At 41.9% G+C, this 12989-nt stretch overlaps 1 protein-coding gene across 3 annotated transcripts in view; it reads right to left on the bottom strand.

Annotated features, from left to right (window-relative positions):
* The window catches only part of rgs12b (regulator of G protein signaling 12b), a 36911-nt gene extending 25336 nt beyond the window's left edge, over nt 1–11575 (bottom strand). For all 3 annotated transcript variants that reach the window (XM_088302963.1, XM_088302964.1, XM_088302965.1), the window contains exons 1-5: nt 11469–11575; nt 9347–10599; nt 8947–9180; nt 7382–8317; nt 2998–3117 (exon numbers count right to left, since the gene is read on the bottom strand). In XM_088302963.1, coding sequence (XP_088159089.1) covers nt 2998–3117; nt 7382–8317; nt 8947–9180; nt 9347–10402 — 2346 coding nt within the window. In that variant the 5' untranslated portion in view covers nt 10403–10599; nt 11469–11575. The remainder of the gene's footprint in view (nt 1–2997; nt 3118–7381; nt 8318–8946; nt 9181–9346; nt 10600–11468) is intronic.
* Between the last annotated feature and the right edge of the window lie 1414 nt (nt 11576–12989).

Genomic DNA, 12989 nt, shown 5'->3' with positions numbered 1-12989 from the left:
CTGAACATTGACTGACAATGTCGGAGAGGTATTCATCACTATGTTTATTTTGGACGTTATAGGTTGCAATGGCGTACAATTGGATTGCGACTTAGTGAGAGGTATTTCGACAGGTTTGTCCAGCAGCATTAGATAACTGGAACTTTAGAAACTGCTTTAAGTATGATGCAGTGCACCTCTACAACACAATCCATAAACATAAGTTTGAATTTATTAGACAGTTTCAATCAAATAATTATTTGCATTTAAATCTTGTGCATTGTGTAGGTGTACCTAATGTGGTGGCCACGCAGCGTCGGCACTCTATGTTGCAGTTTAATGTGAATATGTAAAAAGATTGGATTTAAAAAAAAAAAAAATCTAAATTGGGCATCAAAGCTTGAAAATATTATTAAGAGGTCTGGGGAAGTCCAACATAAAGTTGAGCCAAGAGTGTGAATATTTGGTGAGCAAATTGTGATGAAAAGAGCAGAGAAAATATCATCAATATTATAAAGTTGCCTAAGAAAATATCAAATGTGCAAAGCTGTTCTGGGCAAAAGGTGCCAACTTTGAATCATCTAAATTACATAAAAATATGTATCAAACATTCTGTTTTGTTGAACATTTTCTTGTTTGGCAAATGAATAATATTGATGACTTCAGTATTAGTCTGCAATTCAGGATTAGATTTTGAAAAAGGATTAAAAAAAAACCACTGAATTGCAGAGGGTTTCCAAACTTCTGACTGGCACTGTGCATCAAAAGGACTGAAATGTAATAGCAAAATAAATTGGTGCGCAAGTACAGTATGTAAATAGCTTGCGTCTTTGCAAATGATGTGTTTCAAATAGGAATTCATTTTTCTATGCACATGCATTGCGTGTGTGTGTGTGTGTGTGTGTGTGTATTTGCACAGTGCATGCGTTCGAAAGACCATCTTGTTGTTCATCAGACCTCATTACGAAATATATTTGAGCTACCCCTCTCCAAAACAAAAACATGAACACACACACACACACACACACACACACACATCCCCCATGGTCAACACAAACAAAGCTGTCTCTGTCCGCGGACATTATTGCATGAGCACAAAGCGAAAAAAGGCCTAATGACCGGAAGAAAAAGGTAAGATAACGAGAGAGGCGGGGCCAGAGGAACGAATACGGAATATAATGAGAATATAATCATAAAATCATATACTGTATACAAATAGTGCGAATACCAATGGTGCCTTCAAGACAAACAAAATACCACATCACGCGAAAAATATTTGAATCGGGAGGCCATTTAAACACTCATGGCATCCGACTTTGCCTCGACTTTCAATGAAATCCAACGATGAAGACCCACCATGGAAAAGGGAAAAAAAAAAATTCCACGCTGCCCAAACAGTCAGTGAGCAACGGAAATATTTAACTTTCCTCTGATCTCTATCTGAGGAGGACCAGCAAGCAAAACTGCTGCTCAACCTCGCTCGCCAGCAGTTGAGGTGAACAGCGTTCACGTTGTTTACCGTGACTTGGTTGGATTACAATGCGCAGCATTATCGCGTTAATTACGAAAGAAGCTCACGCGTGCATTCTTGTCAATAGATGCTCATTAGGACGATAAAATGCAATACATAATCAATAGAATACGTGATGTCTGCACTGCTCCACAAGGGCGTGTAAAATGCAGAAAGTGGTGCTGGACATGATACATGTGACTAAAAAAGTACTGAGACATTTTTTTTTGTTTTTTTGGGGACAAAGATAATGTTTTATTTTAATATAACCAAACCCAAGCTCGGATTGATGACGGCGAACGAGTTCCGGTTCCATTCGAATCGTCTGCTTCTAACTACGGAAAAATGTTTATTATTAGTTTGAAATGGCTTATCTAAACTAACTTAACTACTACATTGCATTGTGGCCAAAGGTAGAATCCCGGTCGATTATTTCAAATTTTGTTGCTGTAAATAGTAGCCGGTAAATTATTTTTATGAAGGAAGCCGCATGCAAAACAAGAGATATGTCACACATTAATTGTCATGACTACTTCTGCCATTTTTTCTTATATTTTAAATTGGTGGTGGGAAGAAGGTGGTGCTAATGCACCCAAAAAAAATTGCCAACCACCAAAAAAGTAGGAAAAAAAAATGGGATTAGGGTTTTGGGTGCCAGTGCGAGCTTGAATTTTAATATATATAAATTGCAGGACCAGCCAAAATATGAATAAAAAAAATAAAAATACAGTTTGTGGAAGCACTAGTGGCTTCTTAGTGAGTACTAAACTGGCCCGCCAGCAGTCCAGACCTGTCTCCCTTTGAAAACGTGTGGCACATTACGAAGCCGAACATGCGACAACGGAGGAAGTTGTACACCAAGCAAGAAAGGGAAAATAATCCTACGTATCTTAAAAAATGTGTGTCCTTGGTTCCCAAATACTTTTTGAGTGTTGTTAAAAGGAAAGCTGAAGTAAAATGGTGATCAACAATTCAGAATGCGATCATATCAGAAAAATACAATAAAGTTTATCAGTTTGATTAAATATCTCGTTTCTGGAGAATATCCAATTAGGTGGAAAAGGATTTTCAAACCATTGTTTTTCTGTTTTTATTTAAATGATCAACAGAATTTTTGTACTTAAAATTACACAGATAAAAGTCAGACTTAAAATCTGTGGCTTAAATAATAAACAATAGCAAACGCTTGATCAAAATCAGTACATAGTGTCTCGCTATAGGCTGGCTTGTCCACAACTGTGTGTATGTTGCCATGGTGATATGAGAAGAGGGCTTGAGGTGTCATGTGATGATGCGCATGAGCTGCTATTATTAGAAAGAGCTGGTGCACGTGTGGCTCAAATGTGACGATAACACTCAGACGAAGCTCGAGTGTTGCAATAACACGCGCCACTTGTCTGCAAATGTACAGAGAATGTGTTTGTGTGGGAGACGGCGTCGGGGGTGTGCGTGTTTGAGAGCGAGACAGGCAGACAGAGAGCGAGAGAGAGCGAGAGATGCGCTCCTACCTCCAGGTCATCCAGGGAGCGGGCCAAGCTGAGACGTTTGGAACGTCCGAAGGAGCGTCTGGCCGAGGAGCGCCGGGGGAGCGGAGGGAAACCCATTGTCAGGCCTCGGAACCGACCACTCTGAGGAGAGAAAAGACACACATTACGTTTACGTGCAGTCAATAAACCTTTCAAAACGCGGATGAAGGCATATAAACGCGAGCAAAAACCCGAATATGCTCAAGTTTTAAAAAGTCTTCTCCATTCCTCGGGCATCTTCTCACCTTCTGGAGTTCTATTAAACAATCCGGTGAAAAACGCCACATCCGCCTCTCTGGATGTCATCAGGACCAACAACGTTTATATTTGAATCTGTTTTCATTCGAATCCATTTTGACTAGCAAACCAGGATAATATTTTTTTTTTTCCAGCTCTACTGCCCAACTTGGCCTACAAGTCATCATATGCTTCTGGTTTGAGCTCTGCTAACCTCTCCCCTCGCCTTACGTCACATTTCCTTGCATTCCACTTTCCTCATCTCATACGTTTCAGTGTTCCAATTCTTTTTAGTTAACCTTTTCTGTATGCTTTGCAGTAGTTGCTGGTTCCACGACAAAGTCACATTGGACTTTTTCAACCCAAAAGACACACTCAAGTACTCCTCAGCCTGTCTCTGGGATCATCTTGGTTGTAGTGGTTTAGACTCGACCGGGATAAGCGGTAGGAAATGATTAGAGAAAATTATTCAAACCCACACGCTCAAATTTGGATCTGTAGCAAACAAAGGATCATTATTGTCTCTACTGAGAGTGGGTTCTTGTAAATGTCAATTGACTTGCCGCAAAATAGTCAACTGTCATCTGTAAGTTCAGAAGTTTGTATGACTTTGCTCCGGTGTGGAGGCGAGACCTTTTACGCAAACAGTTTCCCCTTTTTTCCTCCCACTGAAATGTTAAATTCCACATTGGACACAGACATGTGCAGTCCTGCGTTATTGCAGGCACAACCCGTTGGATTCAAGTCAAATGGTAAACCACACATTCGCCAAAACTGGCTTAAATTGAATCAGCTAATCATACAAATATTATGAATCATATACATAATTTATATAAGATATAAATTATATTATTTCATATTATTTATATTATTTCAATTAAAATTTAAATTAATCTAATTTAATGTTTAAACTTTGACAGCCCTAATATATATATATATATATATATATATATATATATATATATATATACAGTTACTACCAGTGTGACAACCAAAAACTGTCCAGCTGTTTCATTTAGTCATAAAGTGCTACCTAAAATGTGCATGAGATTAGTCACCGGGTCATCAAGATTTACTGTTTCGAGTCATCAAACAATGACGTAACTCATAAACCCAACAGAAGTCTTTTGCTGCTTTCATATTTCAACATAACACTCTTAAAATTGGATGTTATTTTGCGCTTGGGCAACTGAGCAACTGAACAGTCCTCTCATAAATATTATTGGACTGATTTGCCCGTTAGTGCAGGAGAGAATGTGTAATGATTGACTCCCGTTTAATTAACGCTCGCTGACAAATGATTGATGAAGATGTGTCAAATACTAAATAGTGGCAGGATGATACAGCATACCAGTAATGCAATGCATACTTTGAATCCATATTTCTGAAAATGTATCTGTTGGTTTTGGTTTTTTTTTGTTAAATATGCGGTTCAGCCTTTGCAAAGAAGCATCTGAAAACATGTGGTATCCATGCAACTGATCTGTCTCGCTCAAACACACACTCACACACACACACACACACACAAAAGGGACAACGACAGAGAAAAGGATTCCCTCAAGGCAAACATTCATTCAGCAATTCAGTCTAAAAGTACGGTCCGATGACGACTGTTTTGTTTAATCAACACAAATCAAACAGTGTCAATCGAAACGTATTATAATTATTATTATAATTATATCATTATTGTTATTAATGTGGCACAGTGGATGGCTGATTAGCACATCCAGCTCACAGTTCAGAGGTCACGTGTTCAAATGCGGGCTCCCGCCTTCCTGCAGGCGTTTGCACGTCCCCCCCCCCCTATCTTCGTGCCCCCCCCTGACAACTCCGGTTTAAACCCACATTCCACAAGCACGCATGGTAGGTTAATTGAAGACTCGAGATTTTCGGAATAGGATAGGCTGATTTTATATTTGAACTGATTATATTGCGCAGGTAATGATGAAGCGACATGACATCTTTAAAATAGTTACATATGAAAGATGAGGAAGCAGTGCCACCATGTGGTACTGCAAAGTAAATAGAAACCCGTTTAATGATGTTGGGGTAAACCATATAAGATTTTAAAAACAAAAATATAAAAAAAAAAAAACACAGCAACAGTACAGTAGTGTCGCAGAGTAAATAATAGAATTCGTAGAGTACATATTATGCAAAAAAGTCGTAAAAATTTTACACTGAAAAAAAAAACTACACTCACAATTTTTAAGTAATTTTGCAAGGACCATTTTGGAGAAAAGTTTTCTCTCTGTCTTGGAATTTCTGAGTGAACAAAACTTTTACTAGTTCTTTTTTAAATAAATATCATTGCAGTGCGGCAAAACGGCGGCTAAATCTTCAGCTGGATCAAAATCCCTTCACTCACGTAAAATTTCCTTTGACTATTTTTCTCTCTGTTTAAACTGGCAGCATATAAAATAAATAGTCAAATTTGAGTAAAAAGTACTATGCAGTGTGTATAACCATTATTTTTATCTTGACACAATAATGATAACAGCCTCAACAGCTTTGTGTCTGCTCTCCGCATGAAGGCTAAAAAAAGTTCATGTACACCTTCCTGTAACTGTTGAACCTTTCATGTCACTCCCCCAGGCCTTGAAACACTTCCTCTGATTGTGGCTCAGGGGTCCTGGGACCAGGAAGAAGAAACATTCCGGCTTAATATGTAGAAAGTAACCAACTACACATAAAGTATGGAACAACGTTTGCCACCAATGTCATGTTCATGATGTCATCGGTTGTTAACAGTTCAGAACAAAAATTGTTTAGTACGCGAACAAGGCCCAGTATGCTTTCATCTCTCTGGTACTTTGCATCGTCCTCAACATGTCTGTAGTTGAGTCATGACATCTGTTTTAGTGAGCACCGCAACATTTTCTGGGCATTCAAGTGTGCTCAACAAAGACGAGAATTTTTCCTCTTCATGGCAGGTTTTGAAAATAAAAAAAAATAATAATTTAATAATTAAATGTCACGTAGCGGGCCACAAAATGTCATTCTATGGGCCGCATATGGCCCCCGGGCCGCGGGTTTGAAACCCCTGGATCAGACCACCTTCGATATCCGACAGAAAAATTCTCCACAGCCGGTTGTCGATCTTTTCGGCATGCATTAAATAGTTCAAGTAAGAAAATGCCATCAGTGCTAGTATTGGCGAAGTTTTAGGTGTTGTTTTCTGCATTTTTTCAAATCACTCCAAAAGCCCACTTTCCTTGATAAAATGAGCTCATTGCATCCAACAGCAGCCTCATCCCAGACTTTTAGCAACACTAGTCTGAAACTCACTCAAGTTGGACTCATTAGCATGTGAAACAGGTGGTCTTTGGGTCAAGTCCGGCTGGTGCATAATTTAGGATCTGATATTGGAGCAGTGGGATGAATAACTCATCAATCTCAAGTTATGTGCTCACATTACTCAATGCGGTACAGGGATATTTAGTGGGAGTTCCGCACAGGTCAGAAAACTTTCACACGGATGAAAAGTTTCACATGCCAGTGAGAGAAGCTTTGGAGTCAAAGAACACCGGCGTTAAATAGAAGCCGTTCAAACCGAAGGAGTGATGGGGAGGCAGATTTAGAACTTCAATAAAGTGCACTTGGACAGAATTTAGTGGAGTGAATTTCCACAGCGGCACATGCGATGGGGGAAACTACCTGCTGTCACGGCTTCTCGTTGGAAAGTTACTTTTAACATAACTACTAAAAAAATCCAGCCGCAACAAAGTGACACATTAGGTTGTGGAAAGATACAGAATGCATTTAGTTGAGTCATATAAAAACAAATGGCAGTTACCGTATTTTCCGGACGATAAACCGCTACTTTTTTCCTAGATTTTGAACCATGCAACTAATACAAAGGTGCGACTTTTCTGTGGGTTTTTGTTTCACCAGTAGGGGGCGCTCTATAGTTCAGAAAATACGCTAAATGAATCTCGATTTTTTTTTCTCTGTTCTGTTTCAATCAGCAATATTTTTTTTTCGACATAGAAAACTGCAGCTTATAGCCTGGTGCGGCTTGTATATCATGTTTTATTTGTTTTTTTGTTAGAAATTTCGAAAAAAAGAGCTACTGCGGCTAACACAAAGGTGCACTTTATAGTCCGGAAATTACGGTATTAGTTCTTACCTTTTTCTCTGCGTCTTTGGCACCCCTGCGCTTCTTGTTGGCTTCGCTCCTCTCTTTGTCCCCGGCACCAAAAAGCTTCTTGGCCCACTCATCTTTCAGCCGTTGCGTGTGAGTCTGGGCATGTAAAGGTGGAGGCTGGCTTCCTCCAGGTGGCAGCAAGGGGTCTGCAGGGACCAGCGGGGCCCGGTAACGGTCAGCCGGGATCTTATTCATGGGTGGAGGCAGGGTGCTGCAATTAGCTGAAGACCACCCGTCAGTGGATTCGGCGTACGACTCTTGATCGCTGCTCAAGCCGTGGAGGTGGTGGTGCTGCTGGTGCCAGTCCCTCAGCACGTGGACTGGCAGCCAACGCTGAGGCTCCACCCCTCCTCTTTTGTCCCCGCCTCCGACAGCTCCTCCCCACTTCCCCTGCGAGTAGTGGTGAGGGTGGACCCCTCGAGCATGTCGAGCTGCTACGTCAGTGTGCGCCAGCGGGAGGGGATGAGGGAGGTCGGCCAGGTACGGTTCATGGCGGTAGTGGCTGTTCCTGATAGCGGGTGGGGGCGGCAGTGGCTGAGAGGCGGCGGCTCCGAGGGTAGGGCTCCAAGCCTGCTGGGAGGAAGGCGGGCTGTCCCAGTGGCGCGGCCCGGAGACGTGATTGTGGTTATGAGGTCCTCCCAGGTCAACCAAGAGCACTCTGTTGCTCTTCTCCTCAGGGAGAAAGTTACCAATCCCGCTATCACTATTACTGCTGGTGCTGTGGTTCTGCTGGGCGTCGTTATCTGGATCGTGAAAGGCTCGGGCCCGGACGCCCTCGATGTTGTCCCCCATGTCCCGGTAAAGTACGGACACAAAGTGGAGGAGAGACTGAGAAGTGGGCGGGAATTCCAAGCAGCCTCCCGTGTCTGGGTCAGGGGTACATTCAAAACCAAACCTCCTGGCCACTCCCAAATGCACCTGAGGGGAAAAAAAAGAGCCACATGAAATATAGTTGCCAAAATATTGCAATTTTTCCTCAGCTGTAGAGCGTACAAGCCATCTATTTGGGATAAGTAATTAATTAGGGCGACTTTTGAAAAGCAAAAGCCTTTGTTGCACTAATACAGAATATTGTATACTTTAAAATAATGTGATTAATGCAATATTAGCACAGTACTTTAATTATCCATCCATCTATTTTTCTGCCGCTTATCCATACTCAGACTTATACATTTTTTACATTACATTTTAAAATAAAATACTTTTGATTTTTTTTTTTTATTCAATTTATGCATTTCTTTGTGTTTTGCACCCCAAAAAAATCATTTAAATAATCACGATTTCAATCATTACTAAAAGAATAATGATTACATTTTTTTTCATGATCGAGAAGTCCTAATTTAGTGTGATTTTTCATTTCCATGTTTTTATTTGATGCATAGTCATCTAATTTTAGGCCACACATAACAATAAACAAATAATAGCAAATGACAAAGGGCAAAAAAAAATAACGTGATGGAGATGGTTTGGTCGAGAAAATAAATCAAATAATATTGCTAAATAACACCGAGCTTTTTAGAACACTCAAACACTTTCTCTTTTCACACCTGGTGGTGACACAGGTCAGGATCCACAATGAACACGTGGCAAGAAGTCCTCAAACCTCCTTCTTCGTATCGCCCTCTGCTGAGGTGACAATCTTCGTCTGTGGCCTGCATCGTGACCAGTCCGAAGAACCGCCGGTCATCGGGACAACAGGCACTGAACGCTAGTTTTTCTGCGGGATACGTAGCAAGGATCTGGTCTTTGTCGCTGCACAGGCGCACACTGTCATGCATGACCTGGCGGAATTAGAAGAATGTGAAAAAAAAAAAAATTGTGGTTGAATGTGTTGAAGCGCTTTGGGTGTTTCAGTAGACGTTATTGAAAGGGGTTGTAATTACTAGCTATGCTAATTTCAATTAGCTGGTCTATATCCCATTACTTGTGATCATGGTTGAACGTTACCTTCATGAGGACAAGAGAATGGATCTTTTGCTCTGCCCTGAGGCGCCTCATGCATCCTCTGATGGCTTGCAGGCTGTCACTTTCCAGGCTGGTGCCCGTGGAGGCCAGCTCAATGGAGCCCAGGTAGCCCACAATCATGCCCACGTTGACGATGTCCTGATTTGGATCTAGGACCAAGTCCCGCCCATCGCCAACATCCATGTCTTGTTCCTCATGGTGGTGGATGTGCAGATGTCGAAAACCGGAGTCCAGGAAAACCGAGTCGTCATTTAGAACTTGGGCCATCTCCTCTTCAAAGAGCAGGAGTGGGTTGCTCTGCGAGCGGGAGGAGTGTCGACATGGAGGAAACTCTGGATCAGACATCGAACGTGGTTTGGAGGATGAGGTATGTCCAGGTCTGTCCTTGTCAGAACTGCTGGACGAGTGGCTGGAATTCTCGAAGATCATGTTAAAAATCCCCCCGGACTGCAACTCCGCCACAACCCGCTCAGCGCGGTTGATGCCGAGCTGCTTTGAATCCACTTTGGGTCTCAACCAGCCCCCACGAGCGCCACCGGCGGTCCTGCTGTTATTGTTGGTGTTGACAATGCTGTTGCACAGGCCGTCCAACTCGTCGTCACTGGAGCACGAGTCCAGATAAGAGGCGGCCATCGCATTGTTGCTATGGTGACGGCCGCCAGCGCCGCGTTGCTGGTGATGGTGCCGCCTGTGACGCTCCACTTCACCAATGACCAGCTTTAAGATTCCGGTGCAGCGTCCGATCAGTTTGACCACATCTTCATGGGATGCCTTGGACACGTTGATGTCATTGACTGAGAGGATGTGGTCCCCCGAACGCAAACTTACATAATCTGCAGGGCTGCCTTTTAGGATACAGCTGAGGACACAAGGGCTTTGTCCCGAGAGCGTAAAACCGTATCCGGTCTTCCCTCGGGCCACTTCAACAGCTCGGATTCGCCTCTGTTGGACGGAGGGGGGTGGAGGAGACTGGGGCCGGTTGGCCTCATTGCCACCATGAGGACGTCTTCTCGATGACGTATTCACTTGCTTGAACATCGTGCCAGAGGATTTTCGCTCATCTATTTGTTTAGAACATTTCAGTCGCTGCCAAGCTGGAGCAGCCAGCCTCTGTCTTCTAGTCAGAAAGTTCTTACATGGAGTGGCAAATACAGCAGAGGGGTGAAAGTTTGGACTCAGCTCTGGCACAGCCTTCCTAAAGTAGAGCCGCCCATCCTGATGCCAGATTTAGTTACCTGCAGAAAAGACCAGAGGACAATTAAGATGGCATATGGTGAGACTCTTATCTCAACTAAGAACTTACTAAAAACTCAACAGGGGTACAAATTGCAACTGTCTGCTACAACAAGGTGGCTCGGTCGTTGGGGAATGATGAATGACAGACCTGCAAAATCTACTGCCACGCCCACCTCTCATTTTTAATTTGACTGACGAGTAATATACGTAGAACTATATATGTCACGTAATTACGTTAGTTTAGGCGTTGCCACGTTATATCAGAATAACAACAGTTGTAAAACTTTGTTTGTGCGGATATATTAACAATCGCATAGCCATTTCTAATGACTTTGTGTTGAAAATAATGCATTTTCTCCTCTATTTACAACGGTTTGAAAGTTTTTCTTCAGTCGCTTGCGCTCCAAGAGTGCAACCAAACTTGCTTGCAATTTAGCCCCGCCCATCCAATCCACGACTTTCCAGGATGGCTGTAACGTTGACAACGGCAGTGTACACATACTTTTATTGCCCGCCATTGGTTTACTCGGATGTCAATCTAGCAGCCATGAATTATGTGGAGAACTTGACTCAGGTTCGAATGAGAAGTCACAAATTAAAGTATCATCGTCGTGTCAAACTTTAGCAGCACTGGCGTGAAAACAGTAGCTTTTTAAATGTGAATGTGTGTGTATATATTTACACACATGGTAGTTTGCATGTACCAAGATTACTTGAGGCAGGAAGGCTCGAACGCGGGGAATAAGTCAAATTTATGAGGCTAAGTCAGCTAAGTCAAAAGTAGATTGCATTTTTTTAAATGAAGCATCAGCGACAAAAAAAAAAAGTCGTGCGCTGAGGCATAGGCGGCCAAGAGAGAATGACTTACTTGTCGAAGGACGGCTCCCACGTAGCATCCATAGTTGAGTAGCTAGGGACAGTTGGGTCATCTCATGGCCGATGGGTAAACAAAAGAAAAGGCTGCACCATCTGGCCAAGTAGCCTTACGAGGAGGAGGACTGGAGGAGGGGGGTTAGTTTAGAGTGGGCTGATGTGAGGAGGGACTGGATGTGGAAGGACTGATCCAACGGGTCCAATAACGTTTAAAGTTGCTTCACTTCACTTGGCCCTTCTTTTGCATCTTATGTGCGGGGGATGCAAAAAGTCTACACTACACTGCACAAATATGCCACGTTTTTGTGAATTAAAAAAAAAAAAAGACATATGATTCCAAAACATTTTCAGCCATTATTGTGATTTATATTGTGATCTGTAACAAAAATCTTTTTTTTTCTCTAACTTACACTTACTCTATGCAGTGCAACCAAGAGAAACACTATCAAACTAAAAGAAGGCTGTTGGGATCGATTTTATATAAGCAACATGTGTCGGAACTTCACAAAATGGGTCCACAGGTAAGGAATGATGCAACGTGTTAAAGGCGCTTGCCATGCATTGTTGCTCAGTATCATGATGTACCATCATGATCTTCGCTCAGTACTTAATAAAGCTGATGGAAGCTGCCCGGTAATCCACAGCACTTAGTGCCTTTTAATCAGCAGCACGTTAATTAATGGGTTCTGTTAGTGTAGTCACACTTGCCGACGACAAGATTAAGTACACTTGTACAATACAACAATTGCGCTTTTCAAATGCAATGTTCTTCGGCTGGCACTTTCAAAGGCATGTTTATTATAGTGTTTGTATAATACGCAGATCTTTTGTCTCTATTGACAAAGGATGATGGCGTGATTTATGCAAATCTGCCAGGCAAAATTGCTGTACTCTACAGGTGTCTAATAAAAGGCCCCGGGGCCAGATCTGGTCCACAACAGCATTCTGTGGCCCGCGCAAGCAAATCATGTGCACCGAGTTCATGTTTCGAGCAATTTTTCATCACTTTTAACATTGAGATATGAGATAATGCACGTAGATAATTACCAATCCCGTTTTAAAATAAATTGCAAATTAGTAGAACAATTTGGCTTCTGGTTTTAAAACGAGTTATCCTTAAATTTGTTGTGTATGTGACAATATAAGGCGATCACACATTTATAAGGGTCCAGTCATGTCGGGCCTCTAAGGGAAACCATAACTACAATTTGTCCCATGACAAAAATTAATTGGACACCTCTGCTCCAATCCCAAGTAGGGAAGTTACATTGGGTCAGTTTGAAACCGATTGGCCAAACTTGTTCATTCAATTAAGTTTTGGACATCACAATCACAAAACAGTTGTTAATAATTTGTCTTGGACAGACATGACCCAATCAGAATTGTAATGTTAAAAATAATGTAAAATTCTACTGGTAATGTGAAAGCAATCACAATTTTGGATTTGGGGAATTTTAGTCTTCACAGGAACATGATTTAAATATGAGATCATGTTAGTCAAAGACAATGATGTCAT

Source organism: Idiotropiscis lumnitzeri, chromosome 8, assembly GCF_059441095.1.
Source record: "Idiotropiscis lumnitzeri isolate Australia: NSW breed Sydney's pygmy pipehorse chromosome 8, RoL_Ilum_1.0, whole genome shotgun sequence".
Lineage (NCBI taxonomy): Eukaryota > Metazoa > Chordata > Actinopteri > Syngnathiformes > Syngnathidae > Idiotropiscis > Idiotropiscis lumnitzeri.
The sequence above is the reverse complement of the archived record's forward strand: the minus strand, read 5'-3'. Positions and strand labels throughout refer to the sequence as shown.